General features: G+C 49.3%; 4 protein-coding genes across 12 annotated transcripts in view; 3 read left to right on the top strand and 1 right to left on the bottom strand.

Annotated features, from left to right (window-relative positions):
• Nucleotides 1–26,290, bottom strand: part of LOC146208515 (uncharacterized) — a 333,102-nt gene that overhangs the window by 217,173 nt on the left and 89,639 nt on the right. The window lies entirely within an intron of this gene.
• The window catches only part of LOC146208516 (cell adhesion molecule Dscam1-like), a 47,575-nt gene that overhangs the window by 205 nt on the left and 21,080 nt on the right, over nt 1–26,290 (top strand). Inside the window, exons 1-6 of one of the 3 annotated variants that reach the window (XM_084594385.1) lie at nt 13,597–14,040; nt 15,649–15,933; nt 16,643–16,762; nt 17,853–18,020; nt 23,532–23,679; nt 25,115–25,263. In XM_084594385.1, coding sequence (XP_084450511.1) covers nt 13,854–14,040; nt 15,649–15,933; nt 16,643–16,762; nt 17,853–18,020; nt 23,532–23,679; nt 25,115–25,263 — 1,057 coding nt within the window. In that variant the 5' untranslated portion in view covers nt 13,597–13,853. Of the gene's footprint in view, nt 1–13,596; nt 14,041–15,648; nt 15,934–16,642; nt 16,763–17,852; nt 18,021–18,866; nt 19,257–19,803; nt 20,083–20,905; nt 21,026–22,540; nt 22,706–23,531; nt 23,680–25,114; nt 25,264–26,290 lie in introns of those variants that run through there. The other 2 variants (XM_084594391.1, XM_084594398.1) reach the window with 2 other exon arrangements.
• On the top strand, nt 193–1,268 carry LOC146208518 (cell adhesion molecule Dscam2-like). The gene is made up of 4 exons (XM_084578755.1): nt 193–441; nt 512–793; nt 858–977; nt 1,060–1,268. Exons 1-4 carry the CDS (start codon nt 351–353, stop codon nt 1,266–1,268), a joined length of 702 nt encoding a protein of 233 aa, XP_084434881.1. The 5' UTR covers nt 193–350.
• Nucleotides 5,901–13,188, top strand: LOC146208517 (cell adhesion molecule DSCAML1-like). Its single transcript, XM_084578742.1, has 12 exons — nt 5,901–6,303; nt 6,389–6,670; nt 8,031–8,150; nt 8,223–8,390; nt 9,618–9,782; nt 10,480–10,770; nt 10,843–10,962; nt 11,062–11,202; nt 12,017–12,298; nt 12,614–12,733; nt 12,830–12,997; nt 13,175–13,188. Exons 1-12 carry the CDS (start codon nt 6,057–6,059, stop codon nt 13,186–13,188), a joined length of 2,118 nt encoding a protein of 705 aa, XP_084434868.1. The 5' UTR covers nt 5,901–6,056.

Raw genomic sequence — 26,290 nt, 5'->3', positions numbered from 1 at the left:
TGCAAGCCTAGAAAGCGCTTCCGGGCAATTTGGTCCTGCACATTTCTGCCGCGCCGCGAACCACAGCTAATGCGGCGAATAGCATAATTCCGGACGCGTAACAGCGCTTCCACAAGCCGACGGTACGCGGCGCCTCGAGTCCATGTTTTGCTAGCTCTATCTTGCCACAAGCAGAAGCGGCCCGCCGCTTGCTTCCGCCATCGTCCCACATCCACGGAAGCAAGCAACCGCAGTCTACTCGACTCCACGACGCATTTACATGAGGACGACGTTTAAGCGGAACTTTTACATCGCAGTGCGTGTGTTTGCGCTCGTGTGTGTGTTGCTCGTGCCCGCAGTCCTCTTGAAGCATGGTGAATCGCGTGCCACCGAGCGGACTTCAAACCTGGAAGTTCGCTTGTTTGTTCGCGCTGCTGCTCGCCGGAGAAGTGCTCCTTCTCGGTAAGTCATGTTTTAATGCATGTCCGCATCATTCCGGTGACGTATAGCGTTGAACGTGAACCTCTCGCAGGCGCGCCCAAGATTCAGCCTTTCAGCTTTCCGAACCGGCTCAAAGTGCTGGGGAGGACGTCGGTCATATGCACGGCCGCGGACGGAATGCAGCCTTTCACGTTTTCCTGGCTCAAAGACGCCGCCTCCGCAGCAGCCGTGAAGAATGTGCGCGAAGAAAAGAAGAGTGACTACTCCGTACTGATCATTGAGCCGGTGGAAGCTGTGAACGCCGGAAATTACACCTGCATAGTGAAAAATAAGGCGGGGTTCGACAGCCATACAGCCTACCTAGAAGTCGAAGGTACTGAGACAAACAACAGGTGCCGTACGAAATTGCATAAATGTTTTTGAATCATCTGTCACAGCTCCACCTACATGGAAAGGCGTCCCAGGGAACACGGACATTGTGCAGGGCAAAGAACTCGTCTTGTCTTGCAAAGCGCACGGATCTCCTGCGCCCAAGGTGACGTGGCTCTTCAGAGAAGGTTTGTCGCAACATGAAATATGTGGTTTGAATGGAGGAAAGGAACGCAATTAAAATGGACTTCTTTTTCATTTTTTTCGCAGGAGAAACCAAAGACTGGGCCCTCATACAAAGCACCGACGCACACACCACAGTGCGGCCCGACGGAAGCCTTGTCCTGGCATCAGCTAAGGACTCGCACAGCGGTGAATTCAGATGCAGCGCCGACAACGGAATAGGAAAGCCCATCTCCCACACAGTCGCAGTCAAAGTGCGCGGTAAGAAGCTCGAGTTCTCAATAAAAACAGCTTAACTGGCCGATTTTTCGCAAGAAATGTTCACAAATCACGACAACCCTCTGGCGACTGCCCTTCTTTCGTCGTCCTGTGAAGTACAGCACAGAGAAACTATCCGTCGTATACCGCCGAAGCAGTTTTATTTACATTAGTTAGTTTGGGCTGTAAAAAATAAATTGCCCTACCCACACCGTCTTGCGACACAACGGGCTCAGTGTTCTTTACAGCTGGAACGCAAACAGCTCTATGAAGCCCCAGCCGAAACAGGAAATTGTGGAGCTGCTTAGAACCGAACTCTGACACGGTGTGGCGCGCCGTGTCCATGGTCGCTGGTACCGAAGCAAGTTGCGTATATACACAACACGACCGCAGCTATTTTGCCGTTCGCGGCGGCCTACAACACGTTCGCACTAGTCACAAGTGGATAGTTGCGGTTTTTGTCTGCAGCGTCGCACCACAGAAGAAAATGCACCTTCATCATCCTACTTTCGCTCGCTGTATGGTTCCGCTGCTTTTCGGGATTCTTCCACTGCTGGCAAACGCGGCAAGCCCCAACAAAGGTAAGGCACCATCCATTTGATTCTTCCTTTCGTGCGTACTTATACTGGCTGCCGGGTATCAATGTTACCTGCAACGTACTTTCTTTCAGTGCCTCCCAAGATCCTGCCGTTCCATTTTCGCAAGACGATAAAACCGGGCGAAAATGCTAGGACGACCTGCTTGGTTGAAGCCGGCGACTCTCCGATGACTTTTTCTTGGCTACGAAATGGCGGGGACGCTTCTGCGACGAAAAACGTCCACGTTGATACGCACGCGGACTACTCGATATTGAATGTGAGTCCCGTGGACGCGACAAGCGCCGGAAACTTCACGTGCATCGTAAAAAACAAGGCGGGCTTCGACAGCTTCACAGCATACCTGGACGTCGAAGGTGAGAAGGTAGTCACAAGTTATTGGTAATACAAGAGTGAGAGCTATAATGATGCGCAGCTAAGTAGAATGAATTTCTGTGCACTGGTAGACTGTCTGCAAACACAGTACAGGAGAGAGGGTATCGGATAGCATTGTATGTTGGCTAAATCGATCACATCTCACGTACGCACTTCCCATCACTTTTTTTAATGCTTTCAGTACCACTGAACACACGACAAATGTCCCGTAACCCCTCTGCCAATCTGTCGCCAACACCTCGCTCGCTAAGAGATGCTAACTTGGAAATTTTGTTTCTGAGCGCACTGAATACCGCACACACTTTCCGTCCAAAAGCACCGCAGAACTATCTTAATCCCCACAAACATAACCTCTACCGCTGCGACAAACATGAAAACTGAACATGCTGTTTGGTTCATTAACCAGAAAGAAGTGCGATGCTGCAAATGCCCAACTCGCAAAAAGCAGTGCTTTCGCGAGTTGGGCATTTGCAGCATGTGCTTTTTGCCCAAGAAAGGACATGAACGTTTATCTGATGGTTTGGTTTGGTTTGTGGGGTTTAACGTCCCAAAGCGACTCAGGCTATGAGAGACGCCGTAGTGGAGGACTCCGGAAATTTAGACCACCTGGGGTTCTTTAACGTGCACTGACATCGCACAGCACACGGGCGCCTTGCTTTTCGCCTCCATCGAAAAGCGGCCGCCGAGGCCGGGATTCGATCCCGCGTCCTTATCATTGCTAATGAACTATGTCCCGTGGATGTGACGAATCAAGCTTCGCAACTATTCACGCGTGAAAGATTAGTCGCAGAACGGATCATCTTAAAGAGCAGTTGCAACCTGGCGCAGTGGCTCAGTGGTCAGGACTCTCAGCTTGTGACTAAGAGGTGGCGGTTTCGATCCCTGCCGCGGAGGCTGCATATCGATGGAGGCAAAAACGAAATTCCCATGTGCTGTGCGATATATTTGCACCTCAAAGAACTCCTGGCGCTCTAAATCAATCCGGAGCCTTCCAATACAGGGCGTCCTTCATAACTCATGTGCTGTAATGGAACGTAAAGACTGACCAACATGCCATACATAAGCACAACACCCTGCGCACAGAATATATCCACGACTACGATGCACAAGAATGTTAACCAGAAAGAATGAATTCTGGTTGGCTACCCTGCACTGGGGAAGGGGAATGGGGCATTAAAGGGGGGAGGGTAGAAGAGGAGAGGGGGTGAGAAAGTCACAGTCTGTCAATTAGGCTAGTCTCTCTTAAAAAGCGAAGAAGTGCCTTGTAGGCTTTGAGCTCAGATGACTTTTGTGGCCATGATCTCAAGATCTTTCCTTCCGTTAAGGGGTGAGCGTCCAGATGATCCAATGCAGTACGCAGCGTATGTCTTTCAGTTGCAAAAACAGGACAATCCCAAAGGAGGTGCTCAATCGTTCCATCAACGCCACATCGTTCACAAGCAGGGCTGTCAGCCATCCCGATCAAGAAGGCGTATTTATTTGCGACAGCAACGGCAAGCCATAGGCGGCACAGTAACGTTGCTCCACGACGTGTGGTGTGGTGGGGAATACGTAGGCGCAGTCCGGGGTCAAATGCCTTGAGGTGACGGTTGGAGAACTCTCCGGTGTTCCACGCTGGATCTGTCCGACGATGCACAAGGGTACGCAATAAGGTCTTGTTCAACAAAACCAAAACATCAACTTTGTATTAAACTCCGAGAGTGAATGCGCAGGATGAATGCGAGAGCAAGAATCATTCCATGTCCACGACCAGGACGTCTGAAAAAAAAAAAAAAGAAAAAAAAAAGGAAAAGAATATGGTAGGATCGCAAGTGCGCATGTATATTTAAAACTCGCTGGCACCAGTGTTCGTGACCACTCGTCTCGACTGACAAAAGTCCGACAAATCCAAGCCCCTTCACAAGTAATACAGACTAAACAGAAGTTCAAGCTTCAAGCGGCTAACACGGAGCGGCGCACCTTGTCCGCAGAACACACAGACTTTTACACGAATCTGGTGCTACAGGCTTCTGCGCACAATATGGCGTATCAGTGTGTGTGCTAGACGTGCCGAAAACAGAGCTGGTTTAAGCTATCCTCCGCGGCACATTCTCTCAAACATATCTCGGTAGACAAGGTGTCAAGAGCCGCTATGCCACTACTGCTGTTCACGATCCTAGGTTTGTGCGCGAATAGCGTGTGCTCCGAAAAAGGTAAGCCAACGCTGGCTCGAGCGTTCAACAGAGGTGGCATCGCCTCTGAGTTCCACGCTGTATCTGTAGTGGCCCCGAGGATACAGCCTTTCCACTTCCGCAAGACGGCAAAGCCTGGAGAGACCGTGAGAACTTCGTGCCTCGTTGAAGCTGGCGATCGCCCCATGACGTTCTCTTGGTTAAGGAACGGGCACGACGCATCTTCATTGCCCAACGTGAAAATCGACACGCACTCCGAAGTGTCGCTGCTCACGATTTCCCCCGTCAGTGCAGCGAGTGCCGGAAACTTCACTTGCATAGTGAAAAACAAGGGAGGCTTCGACAGCTTCACCTCTCTCCTGGAAGTCGAAGGTAAAGAGCCCTATTAGGGACGAAGTCTGCAGACCGGGTTTTAACGCGACCTCAAAAACTTGAAGCATGTAGATAAGCTACCTGCATGCCGTTTGCGGCAAGGACGTGCTATAAGCTGGTGTCTCGTCATCAATAACAAACAGCATGCAGAATTCAACGAACGGTCCCGAATCCACACATGGGCTAAGATGGACGCAAGGCTCGAGTCCAAATTAATTTCAGCCGTGCGGCTGCTGGAGTTAGTCGGTGAGCACCAACGACGTAAAACAAGCGCGAGTTTCTGTCCCTGTCAATTCGTGTCATTGGAGATAAATGCGTTCGCGCTTGCTACATTTGCTCATTTGGGCTGCACGCTTTCAAAAGAAGCATGAACTAAATAAGGTCCACACTGTTCCGGATACAATTCGTATTTGTTTGGGCAAGAGGACACACATAAGTTTCGACATGTACACTAAGAGCTGTAGATGAATTCGCGAGACATAGCACCTTTCAAACCTTAGATATGCAATGGAGTGAAAAGCTAGATATTTCAAAAGTGTATTTGGAATCTCAGAGACCGATGTTCCACTTTCAGCCCCGCCTGAATGGAAGCGAGAGCCGATGGACAAGGCCGGCGTCGTCGGAAGCACGGTGCGAATCGAGTGCCTCGGTTCCGGTTCACCTTCGCCGAAAATGAGCTGGCACGTCGTGCGAGGTAAGCAGCGCCACTGGCATTAAGCCAGGCAAGCGCAAAACGCCCAATACACCTGTTATTCCTCCGGTGTCACGCAGAGGACGGTCTTCGGCAAGCCGTCAGAGAGGCGATTCCTTCAAGAGCCACGGTGCATGCTAATGGAACCCTGGTCCTGCACGACTTGGACATCAGGGACAGCGGGCAATACACTTGCACAGCCGACAACGGCGTCCCGCCTGTGCTAAAGAAAACAATAACGCTCAAGATAAATGGTAAGGACGAAGGCAGCGCACAATGATATCCATCCATCGTGATGACGACCCTTTCCATTGTTTTCCTATCTGTAGCAATATTTACACCACAATCGCGCTCATGCTGATGCGGCGGAAGAAAACGCGCGAACGATAACATGCGCAAAAAGCTCGCTCGGAAATGTCCTGTCGGTCAAAGCGTTCAGTTTGTCGCTGGAAGCATAGCTCCCTTCTTGTGCAAGACGGCAGTGGCTGCAAAGTCTACTATGTAAAACCCTACAAAAAGTCAGGACGTACAATGTAAATCAGATTTTCCAACAGATCTGTACTGACACGATACACCCGCAAGGCCTTCTGGGGAAAAGCCGCGTTCCCAGCAGTCGACGACATGTGGCGCAGCATGTCTGTCAAAGCGAGTTCGCGATCAAGCCAGCACCGGGCAACGCCATTCGTGCTGGCCACTGAGTGTACGCACACCCTCGCTATGTTACACAGCACCACAAGGCCAGCTCAGGCGTCGCAAAAATGCTGCTCACTAGGAATGGGCCCAGAGTTCAGGTTCTACCTGAAAGCTGCGGCGATTGTTCAACTTCTGCTCACGTGCGCAACGTGCCTGGAAGCGAGCAGCGTCAAAGGTGAGCTATGCGTGTATTATAGAAATCTCCGCTGAGACGGTGATCCGACGTAGATTGATTCGCGTTGTTTCTGTTGAACATGCAGTGACTCCCAAGATCATCGCTTTCTCGTTTGCGGGAACTGCTAAGCCTGGAAACAACGTTCGGACGACGTGCCTCTTAGCGGAGGGCGACATGCCAATCACATTCACATGGCTTCGCAACGGTGTGGACGCATCGCATTCGAAGAGTGTGCATATAGTATCGCACACCGACTACTCCTTGCTGAGCATCAATCCCGTGGATGCGCAGAGCGCCGGAAACTACACCTGCATCGCCAAGAACCGGGCAGGGTTCGACAGCTTCACAGCGTACCTCGACGTTGAAGGTGAGACACAGTGCATTTGCTTATTCGTGATCGTTTTCCCATTGCTTTGTATCGTTAGCGCGGCGATGTTTCAAAGGCCAACAAGTGATAGTGAACATTTACTGAGTGCAAATGTTGAGTACAACATTCTTTTGCAGACTCGCGCAGTATTCACGGCTGCCAAACCTGCTCAGCCGTCCTATCATTCGACCCTACATAGGTACAAAGTAAAATGTCAATCACTTAATCAAGTTTCATTTGCAGCGAAAAAGCAGAAACGTAGCAAAATATGGATAGGTGGAATAAAGAATTGCCTTGTGCCAGATAATGCAAGCCCAGCGGTTTAAAGCTGCCAAGAGAACTCCTCAGACAAATCTTCATTAGTAGATGTTCTGACGAAACAACTATTGCGAAGCAAAGGGATAAATGGCACAAGCGTGGTGCCCACTGGCAGAATGAGAACTTGTCGCGCCTATATTTCTATTCTCACCAAAACACAAGAAAAATCGCAGAGGTTTAACTGTGTTCAACCTAGTATAGCATGCGAAAGCACTAGTTTGGCATAGTTTTATCTCGGTAGATGGTACATGCAGACAACGTTGTAGCTGTCTTCCGTCCGCTATTGTTCACGCCGCTTGGCGCGGCGTATCTCAGACTAAATTTACCCCCCTGATCTCCAAGAGCTGACACGGTTAAACCACGTGACATATACTTCATTCCTGAAGAAACATTCACGTTTAACCTAAGCACACAAAGTAACTTTAAGGCAGATGGCGCCACAGCAACCAATCAACCAAAACAGTGCTTGGTCGTGTCATCTGCCAGTTACCACCTGCCAAAGGCAAACTCGTGAGGAGGACCGTGATGTATGCTGCCTAAGTTGCCGAGTCAAAGCCCCGCTAAGCCTAGGGGCAATGCGTCTAACTCGGAACCCAAGGTTCCTGGAAGCCTGAATTTATCTCTGTCACATTTCAACTGCTAAACTCGAGTTGGCAGCGCCAAATAATCCGGCCACGACAAGTGGTCTCGTGACGTTACAGACACCACTGACCAATCAGAGCCCGGCAATGCCACCTGCCAAATACCACCTGCCAAATGCATCCTCAAAGGTCGAGGCTTCAGGCACGCCTAATTATTTTCTGATTTACCCTGCGAAGTAGTGCTTTCGCATTAGAAGATCTCGGTGAACAAATGTTGTAAGACATCGCCATATACCGACATCCGCGAGCCACTGCTACTAGAAAAAAAGTAAAACACTTTTTTTTTTAAGACACACTATATTTACAATGCGATTAACGAAAGAAGCAATGCTTCCGGATGGGCCCCGTTTTCTTATTTCTTAGATGAAGCTTTCTTTTCTCTCTCTCTCCCACTCTTTTAGCACCCCCGACTTGGCTACGAGAGCCTCAGGACGTGGGCGGAACGCTGGGTGCTAAGCTCATCATTCCTTGCGCTGCGTCTGGTTCGCCTACACCGAGAATCCGCTGGTTCAAGCTTGAAGGTTCGTCCCTACATTTTTACTCCATGTTTACAGGATTTATTACTTTGTTCACTTTTTATTATTTTTTCCTAGGTGGCGCGTCTCTGTTTTCCACGGAATCAGCACAACCTCGCGAAGCAAACCAAAACGGGTCCATGGTGATCATGCATTTGGAGACGCGGGACTCTGGGCAGTACGCTTGTGAAGCTGACAACGGCATCATGCCTACACTCAAGAAGACTATCAACGTCAAAGTTAATGGTGCGTTCACGCGACATAAAGGTCAAAATTTTCTCCAACTACATCCTAGAATACTTGTTTATTCGAACTCGCCATGCTAACACGGTTATTGTAAGGTAATAATGGGTTTCTATCACCGCTGGTGCTCTGCTCTATCACATCCTGCGACTCGCGTCTGCAACTAACACCGTTCTTTCCCGATATGTGGCGCCTCATGTCCACTGTATTAAGCAGGATCCATCGGTGCGTTCTTTGTACAGTAGCGCTGCACAGAAACCTTCGACCAACCGAACAAGAGCCCACCCAGCACTATCACCACAGCCGAGAGACCACATCAGACTAGCAGAATTTCGTCATGTGTGTGTCATGCTACAGGGCGAAAATCAGCACGTATCTAAACGCCATCGCAGCGAGCGTTTTCCTGTTCCAATCCGTCTCGCAAAGCAAAGGTGAGTGAAGTGTAAACTCACAACCTGCACACACAGTACTTACTTCGCTGCCCATATGATAGCCGCAATGTGCTCCGCTCGAATTAATTGTCCAAAACATTTTTTTCAGAAGTGCCCGAAATACGACCGTTCAGTTTCTCCAAGAACATACCGGTCGGCGGCAAAGCCCTCGTTACGTGCTGGATCACGTCCGGAGCGCAGCCAGTTACGTTTTCGTGGTTGAAAGACGGGGACTCGCTGAGCACAGTCAAAGGAACGCGGCTGAAAGCGGATCCCGACTACTCCGTGCTGCTTCTCGAGCCCGTCCTGCCTTCGCATGTGGGAAATTATACGTGCATTGCGAAAAACAAATTCGGCTTCGACAGCTACACAACTGCTCTGGAGGTCGAGTGTAAGTGCCGCCATCTGAAGACTACTCAGCTTATTTTGGGTGAGTTCGCGCAATACACATTAATGGGTCGCGTTTCTTTGTTCAACAGCTTCACCGACCTGGAAGAAAGTGACGGGCGACATTTCAGTCGTTTTGGGCAGGACACTCACCATAGAGTGTTTAGCGACCGGATTTCCACATCCGTCGCTGACGCTCCGCAAGACCGGAGATATACATGGTGCGTTCTCCAGCATGTAGAGATATTATAAGCGTTCATTCTTTAAACGTAAACTCTATATATGCAAGCTTTTCAATAAGGACTATATCAAATAGCTCGCGTATTTTCTGCTAACGAACGTTTAGAGGACAGAGCTCAAATGTGTGAGGACTGTGATCTTATAACTCAACGCTTTGTTTCGACTCCGTCAGGTAACCCCGAGGATTTGAGTGCGGCGGACGAACGGTTCACTGTCCATCGCAACGGCACCGTGATCATCAACGAAGTGTCCCTAAAGGATGCCGGAGCATACACATGCGAGGCTGAAAATGGAATACCGCCTAACATACGACACACTGTTAAAGTCATCGTACATGGTGAGAGAAGAAATCTGAGGAAGCCTCTCCTTTGTTGTTGAAGACAGAAGGCGTGAAAACAAATGTCTAGCTTGCATACTATTCCGCAGTCTTTAACTGCGAATCTGACTTTCGCGCGATGCACTGCGAACAAACGTTCTATGCGAGCTGTTTTCATGCACACAAACGAACAGACCAGTGCACTTGCATAAGTTACATGTAGTGTTTAATTTGCAACACTAAACATGCGTGCGTAAAATCGCGCGTTTTAACAAATATTTTGCGTAGTTTGCCGTGTTTACGCAGTGTGTCGCGATGAGTCTGTCACCGCGTAGAAAGCCTACGATTGGCGTCGCCAGGGTGCGCATGGTAAATTTCATTTTCTATGTTCCTGTAGACGCCACCAAAATGCATCGCTACGAGACAGTTCCAGTTCTGTAAGTCCTTAATAATGTAACCAGCATAGATCCTATAGAACGAGATAATATGCGAACTTGAGTGCATGCCGGTGACGCCTTCCGCCCGCTGCGAAAGCTAGCAGTACCCGACAACTGCTTAAGGCACTGACGAGAATGAGTGTGAAGCACATCGCCTGGATTTTGCTCACAATCATGTGGCCAAGCTATCAAGCCGGTAAGCGTGATCTTCTAAGCCCACTTCGTTTATTACTCTGATTAAACTACGCCTCACACGATTTCACACCTCAATGCACTTGCAGCCACAACAGAATCACCCAAGTTGCAGCCATTCTCGTTCCCTGGCTCTGTAAAACCAGGCTCTCGAATATCGGCGATGTGTTTGGCAACATCGGGAGGTCATCAGGTAACCATGTCCTGGCTCAAAGACGGAAGCGATGTGAGCTCAGCAAAAAACGTATTCGTGGAAACCAAAAGAGGAGTGTCGCTTATTCTGATTGAGCCAGTCGAAGTGACCAATGCTGGAAACTACACATGCATAGCAAAGAACAGGGCTGGCTTTGACAGCTACACGGCGACGTTGGACGTTCAAGGTAAGAAACATGCTCTGAAGCTGGAAATAATTCCAGATAAACTTGTCTGATGTGTTCTTGTTCTTACAACAGCACCACCGTCTTGGAAGAAAACTCCCGGAGATGTCAGAGTCAACATCGGGGACCGCGCCATTTTCGAATGCTTGGCGAACGGCTCTCCGGCACCCAAGATCAGCTGGAAGAAGCAAGGCAGTGAGTGGAAGAAGTGACTTGAAATACAAGTCAGCATATACAATGTGCAGTTAAATGTTTATAGATATATGCATCCCTTGCCTTGTTTTATTCTCCCAGCTATAATAAGCACTGGTTCAAGTGACAACGGCACCCTCCTTATTGACGAAGTCTCAAGCGCCGATGGCGGCCATTACGTCTGTGAAGCAGATAACGGCATTACACCCATCGCTACGCACGGCTTCACAGTCACTGTCAACGGTGAGAGGAGAAGCCACTGTTTCTGTTCGCTACAGGCTAATATTTTGATCACGCTCTTGCACACAGGAGGTGAAAAACGATTCCATGCAATCAGCCATGTTTCCTCACTCAGCATCCGCGACGCACAAAGCTAAGCAACTGGTGCTGGTGCCTGAGGTTTACGTGGCCCCATTGAAGTATAAGTTATACGCAGCGCACTGCCAAAACTTACACTGTTTCGGGCTCCTTCAAAGCTTATTCGAGCATAACACAGCATTCCGGTCCGCGGACTGGCACGGATAATACGCAGTTTGTTTCCTTCGTCTAGTACCAAGTAAAGCAACTTCAAAATACACGCTTTCTCATCTTTTACCAGAATAATAGCAGTTTTCTACGACATGTGGCGCCCCTTGTCCACGCGCGGAAGGCCGCCACAAAGCCCCCTGGAAGCGACTCCGAGCACCAGAGACACCGAGTGATCATGGCTGACACAAAACACAGCACTTAGGACCTCGGGTTACGTTCAGACGGCTTCCAGCGAGCACATAATGAAGACCCAATGCACAAGAGCAGTAACAAGATGGAGCTACCCAGCGTCTAAAGCAGTGCTTCTCATCTTCAGCGCTCTCATGTGCATCTGCATACGCGGCGCCGATTGTTCAAGTACGTATGTTTACTGATGGAAGCATGCTTTGCAACTCAGAATTGCGATAAATAGAACGATATGCAACCTTAGGTGATGCAAGCGAGATCGTGAATGATTGGTAGTGGATACAGCGCGGACAGTGAATGAATGAAGACGATTGCAGTGCTCATCATTTCCTATGTTTTGCAGTTCCACCAAGGATACGACCATTCTCATTTCCCAAAGTAGCAAGCAAGGGTGAGAAAATAAGCATCACCTGTTTGGTGAGCGAAGGAACGCCTCCTTTTTCGTTCTCGTGGTCGAAAGACGAAAAGGAACTGCAAGCAACGGAGAACGTGAAGGTGAAGACGGAGACGGACTATTCGTTGACAATCATCAACTCCGTCGATGAGAAAACCGCCGGAAACTACACGTGCATCGTCAAGAATATATTTGGCTTCGACAGTCACTCAGCTTACCTAGACGTCGAAGGCAAGTACCGTCTGACTCTTGCTAGGATCAAAATCATGTTGCGAAAGCAGTAAGGACGGTGTCTGGTCCACATGAAAAGCAATGCGTGTTTCGCCGTTCACTCGTATAATGCGAAAGTCCTCGGCGTTCGAACGCTAGTGTAAAACTAGACTGAACTGCATGTCAGACCCTCAATTTAGTCACCACTGGCCTTGGCAGGAGGGCACTAGAAAAAATGTGCAGGCACGGCACTAGTTTGTTTTTATAACACGCTTTAGGCGAGTATGTTTGTCTCGAAGCGTGTGTGAATGTGCACTTCTTTGTGCTTCTCTTCAGCACCACCTATATTCAAGAAAACAGCAGCCGACACGAGTGTTGTTCAAGGCGGCAGCGTCGCTTTGAGCTGTCGCGCCACCGGGTCACCCACACCAACAGTAATCTGGATAAAATCGTCAGGTATGTTTCCGGACAAATTGGTATAGATAACGTGAAGCAGGAGAGCAGACTCGTTTATATGTGCGGACAGCAACTAAATGACTCGTAAAAACGCAGGTACTGCTGGCGAAATCGTCCTTCCAGCGGCCAAGAGTCGAATGCAGGCTTCTCCGAACGGCACGCTGCTCATCGAAGAAATCGCAGCCGGGGACGCCGGGAAGTACACGTGCAGGGCGCACAACGGTCTCGGATCCGTCAGCCACTCGCTGTACCTGCACGTAAGGGGTATGCAGCAACGACGCCCTAACAAAGATGCACGCAACACACCTCATTACGCCGCATGACATCTGGGTTGCTTGTGCCCTCCAAAGCAACCTATTTTATGGCGAAAATCACTACAGACGAAGTAGTAGAGCCTGAAGCCGCAGCACTCAACCATGTTTTGGACACGCCTTGTTGCAGGAAGGTCGCGATGACTATGAACACGAAAAAAATATGAACAGAGAGCGTCCCTAATGCAATACCAGTTAGCCTGATAAACCGATACAGAGGGAATCGGCAACAGAATGGACTCATCTACGCATAGCCTGCAGATCGTACGTGGTTGCCACGCGCAGCTGTTTCTCTCCACTTTCACCCTGTCATCTTCGTCACGACGTTTATATTCCGACCTTCATTTCCTTATAACCAGCCCAACGACCACAAACAAAATCAGCTATGGAAGTTTTTGCGCACATGCGTGTAAATCAAGAAACACCGCGGCTTTTGAAACACGAAACAATGACGTTCTACCGCTCGCGGTCACACCAAACACTAATAACGTTCACTCTAGACGACACGCCCACAACTACAGACAGAAAAAAAAAGACAATTTCACCTGGCCATGCGATATAAATACGGGTTCCGTGCAACGCGCTCGAGCACGGCCGCACAGTAGCGAATCCGTTCCTCCTCGTCCCGATTGTTACTGGCCACTCGCTGCGTCTGTTTTTTCGACGGCAGCAGAGGCCACCGTTAACGACGACGCCGCAGCGGCCGGCTTCTTTCTTTTCCCACGTCCCACAAGCGGCGACAATGTGGTTGGCCCGAACGCTCTCGCTCCCGGTAGCGCCGTGGGGAGCGCTGCCAAGGCACAGGCCGAATGCGCGCGACTCGCCTGCTCCGAACACGTCTTGTCTCCACATTTTGTCGAGAACCTACAGCGTTTCTTTCTTGCCAAACGCGTACACGTACAAGAAGGATGCACTGCGCACTCGTCACGCACTGTGTCTCGGTCCAATTCTGTCTCCTCCTGGCCGCCATCCTCGGCGAATGCAACTCCGCAAATGGTGAGTCCTCATGGTCGATACAGACATCCACCTTCTTTCCTCTTCTGTGTTGGCCTAGTTTTAATTGCCCCTTTCCTTTTTTATTCCTATCGGAAATGCCACTTCTCAGCTGTCGAGGGAGGGGGCTAAATGCTAGGAAACTATATGCGCTTGACTGCTTGGCTAGGAGAGGAGAGACCAGTATGACCTTACTACCAATCCTCCATCACTATCCCTTTACCACCACGACACTGATTCAGAATGGACGGGGGAAAAAATGCGAGGTCAGGGACGCACAAGTAGAACTTCGATTAAAAAATAAGAAGAAAATATGATAATGTCTGCATAAGTTTTCTACTCATGACATAGGCCTTCTTACAAGTGCTAAGCAGTACAACTAATTGACCCTGCCAGCTCTTCCGTAATAGCTCGTTAGTCAGCATTAATCACAGCAGCGCCAGCCAAGTTACGGTACGGTACAGACATTAAGGTCGAGCTTCGAAATGCGAAGCGGCGTACTTTAGTTTGATAAATGGCCGACTGTACCACGGGAATAATTTTATGCCTTGTTTTTCAATCGTACTGCAGTCTGCAATACTGTAAACTTTATGCGAACCCTTTCAAAAGGTTGCGCTCCAATCAGTGCCTAAACAGTGCTCATGCCAAGCCCAACATGAAAGTCTCTAATCGGAATCAAGAAGCGCGATGAATAAAAAAGAAAGGATGATGGCTGGAGAAAATTCCGGGGCGAGAATGAAAGGCTGCAGGAAGCTCACACCTTCAGTGTATAAGAAATGCCAGAACATTCAAACCTATACCGCATGAGTGCCGTTCGGAAAAAAGTTGAACATGGAATATAAGTCCCATGCCTGCAAATATTCGACAGAATAAAATAAAACGCTTCCGAAACTTGGTCACTTCAGATCAAGCCCGCCCTGGTACAAGACAGTCAAGCACCGCGGTTATACAAAGTGCAGTCGCAAATATTTTTATGCGGCAGTTTGAGATTTCAACCCAGCCCAAGACTAGTTGCTCCATCACGGTATCATATCGCCTGCAGGTAGACAGGACATGTTTTGAACCAGGAACAAGCAGGCAGCATATCTTGGTCGACATAGAATCCATCTTTTTCAAACCGTGCGCGGAAGCGCAGTATGGCAGAAGACTCTTTGACTAGCTGCCATTGAATGAAAACCTGACGTCTTCGAAATAGTCTTGTAGCCCACTAATGAGGCACTCGGTGTTATTTCAAGTTCGAAGCAGATTTAACGTTCATACCCAACCGTAAACTAGCTACACGTGCGCAATCAGACTGCAGTGGACGCTGTGTATTTTATTCAGAGTCCGTACTCCGAGTTCGTGTCGTTCTCAGAAGTGTCGTTTTCTCTGTGTCCGCACTCATCTGACCGGTAGAAACTCCGGAACCGGAAGCGGCGGCAACCGAACTGACAACCGGTTCTGGTGTTTCCACCAATCACATGACTCGATGTCAGGGAGGAAACAACACTTCAAAAAACAACGCAAACTTGGAATACGGACCCATGTTCCAAACTCGATGCAATGTAGCGAGCCTTTCGAACCCGCGGTGTGTGACGAAGTTCACTGAAAGCAGCGTCCTAATCCTTACAGAAGAAGCCCCGGTCATACATGAGGTCATCGCCTCGACAAGGGTCAACGCCGGCGAGAGGGCGACTGCCGCATGTCTACTGAAGCGCGGCTCCGAGCCGTTGACTTTTCAATGGCTGAAAAGCAACGTGGACGCTTCCCTGCTTCCAGACATAAGGGTGAAACGCATCGAAGACTACCTACTGCTGGTCATAGACCCAGCCAGCGCGGAGTCTTCGGGAAACTACACGTGCGCAGCGACCAACGCTCTCGGAAGCGATACGCGCACTACGCACATCAAAGTGTCAGGTTAGTACCTGTTCTGGGTGAGCTCGGTCTGATTTGCCTGGCGTTAGTGAACACAGCAAACCAGCAAGGCAGCGCGCTTGACTCACAAATCAACCAACATTTACAAGCCATTATGAGGCTGCAACACCACACTACTTACGGTAATGACGTTCTAATTAAAACAATGCTCCTCGTAATTAGCAGTGGTTTTTTAGTCCATACGGGATACTTTCCTATTGTGACCATTTCCATGACGCCATCCGCGGTGGCAGAGTGGTTATAGGGCACTCTATTGCTAAACCCAAAGACACGAGTTTGAACCCAGCCGCGGCGGCCGTGTTTTCAAGTTCAAACGCAAAACGCCCGTATGCTGCGCGATGTCAGTGCGCGTTAAAGATGCCCCGGAGGTCAAAATTATCCGCAGCTTTCCACTGCGGCTCATAGCTTGAATAAATTTGAGACTATAAACCCTATTAATCATAAACCATTTCCTGAATGCTAATGCACGGGACGTGCGGAAAAATTTTTAACACAACGGCAGTAAACGAGATTAGGTGTCTGCCTTGACAATGATGCGATAAAAAACGTCTCGAGAAGGCGTAGTAAGTTAACGGACAGCCATAGCCGCTGCCTGTATATGTAAGGTCGGTTCAGAGACTTTGCGGAGTGTATCAATTACTTTCTGCTTGAAACGCACGACTTCTTAGTTCTTTTCTTGTGCTTATCGCAGTTCCACCCGAGTGGAAGAAAGTGCCCGGCGACACCGAAGTGCGCCAGGGGTACAGCAGAAGCTTCCAGTGTATCGCGTTTGGTTCGCCCAAGCCAAATGTGAGGTGGTCCAAAAGGGCAGGTATACTGCATCGTTTCCTTTACGCGGCTCGTTTCCCCAACGTACCCTGATTCAGCAAACAGAACAGGACCTGCTACTTGTTAGCTCAAAGATTGTGTCCCACTACCTTACAAGATATATGCAGCTACGCAAGTAACTCAAAACTAGAATACATTTTCACTACCTAGCTGCAGCAAGGCAGGTTAAGCAGAGATGCAAATCCTATCCCGAAAAGTTTCTAACCCGTGTGCAAAAGCTTTATCATCATCATCATCAGCCTGACTATACCCACTGGAGGGCGAAGGCCTCTCCCATATTTCTCCACTTAACCCGGTTCTGTGCTAGCTGCATCCACTTGACCCCCGCGAACTTCTTAACCTCATCCGCCCACCTAACTTTCTGCCGCCCCCTGCTACGCTTTCCTTCTCTTGGAATCCAGTTTGTTACCCTAAGCGACCATCGGTTATCCTCTCTTCGCACTACATGACCTGCCCATGCCCATTTCTTCTTCTTAATTTCCACTAGAATGTCGGTAACTTGAGTTATTTCTCTGACCCACTCTGCACGCTTCCTATCTCTTAATGTTACCCCTACCATTTTTCGTTCCATAGCCCTCTGGGTTGTCCTCAACTTAAGTAGAACTCTTGGTTAGCCTCCACGTTTCAGCTCCATAAGTGAGCACAGGTAAGATGTCTCCTACAGCTTTATGTCTCCTACAGAAAGCCAGAGACCATTACGTAGCCCCGTTCCGCACTTTTGGGAGCAGTGTACCCTATGATTTAAACGCTGAAAGGTTTTAATTAACAGCGAGACAGCTGAACCGTACCACTGGCGCTTGACAGCCAGTATGACCAAAGTTGAACATCGCCTCAAAGTCTGTGTAGAGCCACATAAAATCGGCAACGACGGTCAACGGCAGGTGATGAAAGTTTGCGACTAAATTAACGAAGCCCCCCTAAATCTGAATATGACTGCTGTCGCGTTCGCTGCACTACTGCTTGCCACGAAGCGTCTCCTTACAGCGTTTGGTCGCAGCTCTGATACTGAATAAGGAAACGAGTGAAAACGCACCAACGAGTTAACACGTGCTGCCCCGTCTCTTCACTTGCAGGACAATACGATGACTGGACAGCACTTGGGCAGGACTCCCGAGTGTCGTTCCAAGCGTCGACCATGACCATCTCAGACGTACAGCCTTCGGACGCCGGCGAGTACTCCTGTGTTGCCAGCAATGGCGTCGGACCGGAAATCACGGCCACATTTCGACTCAGCGTAACCGGTATGGCGCACACTCCATGGTCGCTGTAGCGGACAGCCTACCGCGCACTGATTAAACACTAAAGCCGAGTCAAGTCGGCGCGGCGCACACATGATGCTATCAAAGTGGTTCTCACGTCAGTATACAACAAAGATGAATACGAGTGCCGTATTGTTGCTGTCTCTGCGACGTCATGCAATATGGCGCGCAAAATTCGTGAATGGGTTGCAACCATCGCGATAGTATGCGAGGAATTCATGGTTAAGACCAACTTGGCACGAGTGCTGTGAGTATTTTGTTGCGTCAAACTAGCGAGGTTTCATGAACTATGTATGTAACTACGAATATCAGCACACGCTAACAACATGCCGTACCCAGAACTTAACTGTTCTCTAGGCAAGTTCTTGCAATGTCTCCACAATGCACTGCGGTGCCCGGCATCGCTAAGGAGTTTACGACGAAAGAAACAAATCCTAAAGCGGTCAAAGCACTCCATGACAATAAACACATTCACGCCTGACAGCTTCGAAGCAAGCTTAAAATGTCCCTCAAAGGACACTTTAGAACGCGAAGCTTGCGTTTGTGTACTTGAAAACCGCGGCACCTTAAATGAGTCTTCTGAGATCCATCACACACTGCAACGCAGCACCTTACCGGAATCGTTCAGCGCATGACGAACAGACGAACATCCGTATGAAAGCCTGTCAGAGAGTCTCTATGAAAGCGGACTCTTATCAACCACAACGAAAAGTGTCCAGATTGGCAGTGAAGAGCCGCTGAATGCTCGCGCGTGAAATGATGGTAAGAAGCCGTTGACACCACAAGCTTTCGCGTCCGGCACACCTGCCTTGAAATGTATGAATTTCTCCTCGATGAGCAGCCAGCGTGAAAGCGCCCTATGTTGGCAACTTCATCGTATCCGCGAACCCAGGGCACGCCGCACGTCAAAGACTGTTATCACTTTCTCTCAATATGTGGCGCCTGTTGTACTACTCAAACAAGCCCCTGCACCGCTGACGCCTTACAGTGTGTCATAAAAATGTGCGCTGTGTGATCTTGCGCCCATGTTTCACACAACAGTGGCGCTACGCCGATGCATACTACTTAACCTTCCCAGCAAGCCCCGGTAAGCATCTCCAAAAATCATGCTGGCGAACGCGCGAGCTACACGGGCGGCGGACGACGCGATCGTGCTTCTGGTAACAGCGATTCTTCATTTCACCGTCTCCGGAAGCGCCGGTCAAGTCCTGTCGAAAGGTGAGCATGCTTCCCCGCACAGCATGACCGCTTTCCACGAGGATGCTGGGCCGTTTTCTGTCTGGTTTGATCAGTTGTAGTGTGTGAAACAAAGTGACATTGAACTACGCTGATTGCAGTCTTCCAGTGCAACAGTAATGTGGCTCGGCCTGGCTTCTTAAACACATATGCAGGTCTCAATTTTTCAGGACGGTGAATGTAAACAGCAGATGCTGAGGAAAAATGTCAAATTACAACTCGAAGGCTGTTCCGGCTGTCTTGCCTTTAATCTTGCCTTTGATTTCTTGCTTGAACAATTCGGAAATATTTGCTGGTTGTACCACCCTTAGACAGCCAAATAAAATCTACACATCCTATTCACAGCCCTTGATTGTGAAAAGCACATCCTCAGCCGAAGCTTACTCCCTTGCGGGCTGATCATGAACACGGGAGAAAAATTTCGCGACGACTAAAATTGTGGCATATCACAACTCATCCCACTTGTCGGCATCCTCTCACATGCGTTGTTTTGCATGGCTAGGCTAATGACTAAATCTGTACGTTTCAGAGGCACCCGTGGTGACCCCGTTCAGTTTCCCGACTGACCTATCCGAAGGCGCTTCCGCGCAAGTTTTTTGCGCGATCTCGAAAGGGGCACTCCCGGTGTACTTCACGTGGTTGAAGGACGGGAACACCGTCAGCGGTGACAACGTGAAGGTGACCACGTCCGAGAGATTCTCGGTGCTCCAAGTCTTGTCCGTGTCAGCTGCCGATGTGGGGAACTACACCTGCTTCGCAAAGAACCTGCAGGGCAGCGACAGCTACTCGGTCAAGCTCGAGGTCAGAGGTGAGTTTCTACACGCAAAATTGAAGCCACATCATAACGTACGCTGCACATGCACGATGAAGGCAGACACAGACGAAGAGACGATGGAGCAATTGCAATTTCTTCTGTGTCGGCTTGATTTGATCAATTTGAAACTGATTTGTGATCATGGGAATCTCAGATATAAACCAGTGCTTATAATTTCTTAGCACAAGGTTATCAATTAACAAGTTCTTTTGTTTGCAAGAAACCACATATGTATAATCCACCGAAATGGCATACACACACTTTAGATTCTTCACATGAAAAAAAAAATAATAATAAAGTTTGATCAGTGCTTGCACAAGTTAGGAGCAAGTTATCACGGTCTAAAACTGTTCATGGCATCTCAATACATCCAGCAGTGTGCAAGTAGATCGCAAGTTCCCTATTTCGACCGCAGGTTTCAACGCGTAAAAAGCAACGAGAACGCTGATTAAAGATAAGGGCCACGAACGGCAATATGTAACTTCTCCACTGACCATGAACCGTTCCTAATCGCTCTGCACAACGCAAGAGTCACAGCCCCTGCCCTCAAATGTGGTCGGTCTGTCAAAAGTAACATGCAAAACGGAACGCTTTCTCCGCGCCTAAACACTTCACAAAAAGAACGAACGCACATGAGTTTGTTAATCAATCCCCGCCCTACCTTATTTGCTCACATAGAAATATTTATGCGGCTTCGTCATTAGTTGGGCATTTCACTTAAGCCTACATATATGCGGTGCTCTCACGATACCGACGTCTATGTGACCATACTCGATATCCAGCAACAACAAAAAAGTGCAAAATCTCTCTCTCACAGCACCTCCGCGGTGGCTGCGAGTGCCTTCCGACGTGTCAGCCTTGCTTGGCAGCGAGGCCAAGCTTTCCTGCCCCGTGGCCGGCCACCCGGCTCCCAGGGTGACCTGGAGCAAGTTGACAGGTACGCACCAGATAATACAGAGTTTCTTTCCGACTATCGTGTAACCAATATGACAGTTCATTAACCTTCTCGCTGCGGGGATTGGCTAAGATCTATCTCTCTGATGTTCCACATTACATTAGAGCTGTTTGATCGTATGACTTGCATGTCCGATTGCTGATGCCTATCTCGTGTGCAGTGCACTTGCTCGTGAACAGTAAACACTGCGAGTGTAAAATGAAATGAAATGGGTTGGACCTCGAAAACTAGAGCACCCAATTTCGAGATACAGTAATTTATTCCGCGGCGCAACTGGCACGATCCTGTTCATGCCGTCCTGTAAAACCGCGCAGTAGTTTCTGGTAAAGATTTCGCCAGCCAGGACAGTAAGTGGGCCAAGAAAGAGCCACGATACTGTTTCTCGATCTGCGCTAACTCCTAGGCATCAAGTAGCCTCGAAATTATTGTTGACAAAGAAAAGGTCACTAGTGTACGAACATATACAAATTCTTCGTGCAAATGGAAAATGAAAATGAAGACTGAAAGCTGCATTAATCGAGGCACGAATGAAGAATTCAATATCAAACCATATGTACAGCCTCGTCCACTTCTAGCTATAACACGGTCACTGCTTTCAAGGTGTCATTGCATCCGACCCGGCCACGCAGTAATCTAAAGTGGCTGGCCATGTGAAGCAGCACATCCGTGTCTCTGTGCGCTTGCACCGCTTTGCATCGATATCTGCCTGCATCAGATACAATGTTGCTTTAAAAGCAGTGACCGTGTTCTAGCTAGAAGTGGACGACCCTGTACGTGCAAACAGCACTTCCGGTGAAGTTAAAGAACAGCGCAACTTCACAAATAATGTGTGCGATGGTCTAGCTAATTCGTGTGGTACCGCGCATATACGTGCCAATTGCATTTCCGTGCTTTTTCGCGCCTCAACAAATAGCACACAGATGGATGTCTGCTCCAGCCACACATTAATAGCCGCCATCACCCTCGACAGCACACTTTATTCTTTTTGATCTAACCTGTCTATCTTGGGTAATTTATCCGGAGCGCTATATATTCCCGCCCATATAGCTCGCGACAGCCCAACTTGGGGACCTCCTCTGCTCTCATTCCCCTCTGTATTCTAGCGCAAAAGAAATGAAGCGTCCAGACATATTTTGGTGTGCGATATGCTTTCTCAGCAGGGATGTTTCTGAGCGAAAAGCGAATTAGGGCGCTCTTTTGTGAAGGTTTATTTCCTTCGCGGAGGCTATGAAGCACCTACACCAATCAGGCGAGCAATAACAAGCCGCGAACCTCATCTGACCCTCAGCTGCGTACCAGCACGAATTACTGCTCGAAAACCGGATACTCTAGACAAGCGACGATGAATGCGGCTTTAAACACACGCACGGGCACCCGACGTCCGCGCTCAGCCGGTCTCGCTCCTTATCTCGCGACGCTCACACACGCACACACGCACGCACGCACGTTAACTGACTAGGCCGACTTCTCGAACCACTCGCCTTTCTCCCATTGCAGATGGGAATCGGGCCCGGTTGGAAGCGAGCCAGTCTCTGACGCTCGATCCGAGCAGCGTCCTCGTGCTGCGCAGCGTGCGGCCCAGCGACGCCGGTGTTTACCTGTGCGAGGCCGACAACGGCGTCGGCGAAGCCATCACCAACCGAGTCAGGCTCACGCTCAATGGTAAGGTGGTGACAGATCGCTGCCCCAAGCAGCGGGAAGCGAATCCGAGACGCTCATTACTGCGGAAGAGCGACAATAAACGAGCGCTTATTTGCTCCGTCTCTGTGTTGCCGTGCTCCTTCTTCTCCGCCCCGCTTGCGCAAACGCACATTTTTTAAGTGATCGCTCAACAGTTTCAGCAATTCTGTCACAGAAGAAGCCTGGCGCGCAGATGTTGCCGCGATGGAGAAAAACGGCGATAGTTAATGCGGAACTGAAAAGCTCACGCCGACGCCTTTGGCGGAGCATGATAGGGGCGTTACGAATTTCGCGAAGTCACACACCGTTTCGGCACTCAGTTGCAAATACGCATGCCTATTTGCATATGTGTACCGCTGCAGCTAACACAAGCGTTTACTTTGCAGCTGATTTCTGCTGTGCCACTCAAAGACACGTGCACAAAGACACGTGCACAAGCACGCGAGGGCATGCTTGCCCGCACCTTCAGTGCAATATACCGGTAGAAGAAAACAAGAGATTTGCTGGTCATAAGCAAACGGTGATGTTGCTGTGGGTGTCATGCCAAGCAGCGGCACACATTTACTCAGCCTAGGCAGGGAGGGGTATCCAACAACACCCCTCCGATTCTTTCAGACGAAGATACGTGCTATCAGAATACGACTGCGGCACAACGAGAAACGCTGTCAAGACATGGCTAAGTAGAAGCTCGTCCATCTCATCTCTAGAGGGTCAACAAAGACTCTTCAGTCTTTCTTTTCTCGTCATGCTGTAATGAGTGAACAGAGATAATAAGCCATTTTCTCTTCTCCCGCTAACCCGGACGCAGTGCCTGCCCGCTTCGAGGAGAAGTCGACGGTGGTGACCACCCGGCGGACCGAGGTGACACGGATGAAGTGCCAGGCCACGGGGGACCAGCCGCTCTCCATCGCCTGGTCCAAGGGCAGCGTCAAATTGGACAAAAGGACCAGCGCTCGGTAACCTCGCCTTCCCCGCATTCACCTTTAAAGCGCACTACGAGCGGCGAAGCATTCTTCTTTTCCCACAAATTAAACCCAGCCGCCCAACCCTAGTTGTAACACCACTGCTACGTGTTCTTGGTTTTGATGACTTCTTCAACACACTAAGACCAAACACTGAAACCTGCAGGAATCATCCAACAACTTCGCTCGCTTTATCGTCACTATCTGTCCTCACGCATTCGTGCACGAGATGTGAGCCGTGTGTCATCCGTTACTGCATCAGTGTCAGATAAATGTGTTACAAATGGCTGCTTTATAATCATTGCAGGCTCTGATAGTACAAAACAAAAATAACAGCGAGGCAGCAGAGCGCTCCGTGTCGCTAATACCTCCATTTCTTTTCTCTCGGCGGCTGATGTTTTCTCAGCACACCAGTCCGCGCTAATCGTCGTCCACACCGCTCTATTCATTAAACACTAAAGCTCCAATACAATCGCCTATCCGGCGCCAGTAAAGCCATATGCGACATACAACGTCCGCTGGTGAAGCCCAACCTACATAACATTTTATTAGAACCCCCTAACCGCAATCCGAGCATTACAATGACCCTGCGTTGCATACCTGGTCATGCTGGGATCGAAGGAAATTAATTGAACTGACTCATCAACGTTCCCGCGAAATAAATTACCGGGCGCCCTCGATTCCGTGGCCAACCCTAACGTCACGGGAAGACGCTGCAACATACAAACAGCAAAGAGCCGAAGTCTGTAAGGACATTAGGGAAACCCACGAAATCTCACCCCAGCCGAGCGCGTCACTCAACACGGAACCAGCACGTCCTTCGCACTGTTAAAACACCCTCCTGACCCTATTAATGATCTCCAACTTCGGCTGGCGCTACATACTTCACAGTCCCAACTGTCCAGACATCAGATACTGAGCAAAATTTATACGCGCAACACTGCCATCAACTCTCCTTGTTTTACTCTTTCGAAACCCCGTTACTGGAGTGTCTGATTTAACTCGGGCTTGCCAGAAGAACGGGCCTTAGGGAAGTAAACACCCCTTTTCAATAGGAATTAGTGCTAGCCTGTCATAAAACTCCCTCCTCCTCCTTTCCACAAGCCATGAAAATGTCTAGTGGTTTTGTTAAGACACTCGTGACAAGAGCGGAATGTGACACGTAGGGTCGATCTGATGACCACAAACAATCAAGACTTCAAGAATGAAGGAAGCTTTTCTTTTCTTGTCACCGACAAAAAAAAAAAAGTTATCACCTTTCTTTCTTATCCTCTGACTACGGCAATCATATAGACGGGCGATTATGAAACGCGCGCGAAAATGTCTCATTACATCACCAGCTTATTTACGTGCGTGATGTTTTTTACGTTCTTTCCATGGCCGACTGGACTCGAATCGAGTTCAATCAGCGCCGCACTTGCCCTCGCAGATACGAGGTGTTCGAAACCCTGACCCCTGACGGCCTGCTCTCCGAGCTGGTGATCCGGGACACAGATCGCAGCGATGGAGCCCTCTACACCTGCCACACGCAGAACAAGTACGGCAAGGACGACAGGAAGGTCAAGCTCATCGTTCAAGGTGCACCTCTCTTCTCGCGAATCGCACCATTCTGTAGAGCACGCTCAACTATGTTACAAAAGTGTGCCATTCAGTGCACCTTCATGGGGCCTACTCAAAAACACGTGAGCGTAGACGAATGCGACTGCACCACCCCCTCTCTACCCACTTACTGAGCGCGAGCAAAACAAGTGACGAAGACTACTCTACAGCTTGTGTGACTGTATTACTCGTGTCTGTCAGGTGTATGGTTTCTTCTTTAAATCTCCATACAACCCGCGGAACACGAGAGGTGCCACTGACGCATAAACGTATTAGTGGAGACGAGTTATTGCGCGTTTTCCGCCGCTCTTCTTCATAGAGAAGCTCTTACATATATAAGAGCGAGAGTTGAGCCCTAATCGTCGAGGCTATCTTCCTTCTATCTACACATCTTCCTTTTCATCTCCCTCTTCCTCAATGTTCACCTAAATATAATATGGGATATACATGCTCCTACATGGCAGACATCTATTTATAGTATGCATAGCCATGTACTCAGTATACGCCTGTATGTTTATACAATGGCGCACTTTATTATTATCTAGGTGGGCTTGGATTCGGATCGTTATCCAGGCCACCCCTGCACTGTGGATGCAGATGCGGCTACGCGCAAATGTGCATAAAAAATGACTGCGGCTTAGCTCGGTTAAGCCCGGTTATACAAGCGAAAGCTTTGCTTTGCTTGGTTATGTTATGTTGCCAAGCCAGGTTGGACTCATACAGATAACCTAGATTACTTAGCGGAAGCTTGATTAAGCATAAGCAGACATGGTTTGCTGCTGTTTAACTCCTCCAAGGATGTCTGCGAACGTCAAGGAAACGCAACCGAAGCACTGGTTCCATCGCGCGACTCCTCCATGTCTGTCTATGAACATCAAGGACACCATGTACAGAAACTAGGTTTGGCCCACCAAGGGCGCAGCGGAGTTTACGGAGCTTCTCCCAATCGCACACCCCTAGAGAGGCCGAGCGCCAGGCAGGGGGATGCCTGTACCCATTTTTACCG

The sequence above is a fragment of the Amblyomma maculatum genome, chromosome 1, assembly GCF_055883805.1.
Source record: "Amblyomma maculatum isolate TAMU_Amacu chromosome 1, ASM5588380v1, whole genome shotgun sequence".
Classification (NCBI taxonomy): domain Eukaryota; kingdom Metazoa; phylum Arthropoda; class Arachnida; order Ixodida; family Ixodidae; genus Amblyomma; species Amblyomma maculatum.
This window is presented reverse-complemented; position numbering and strand designations above follow the sequence as displayed.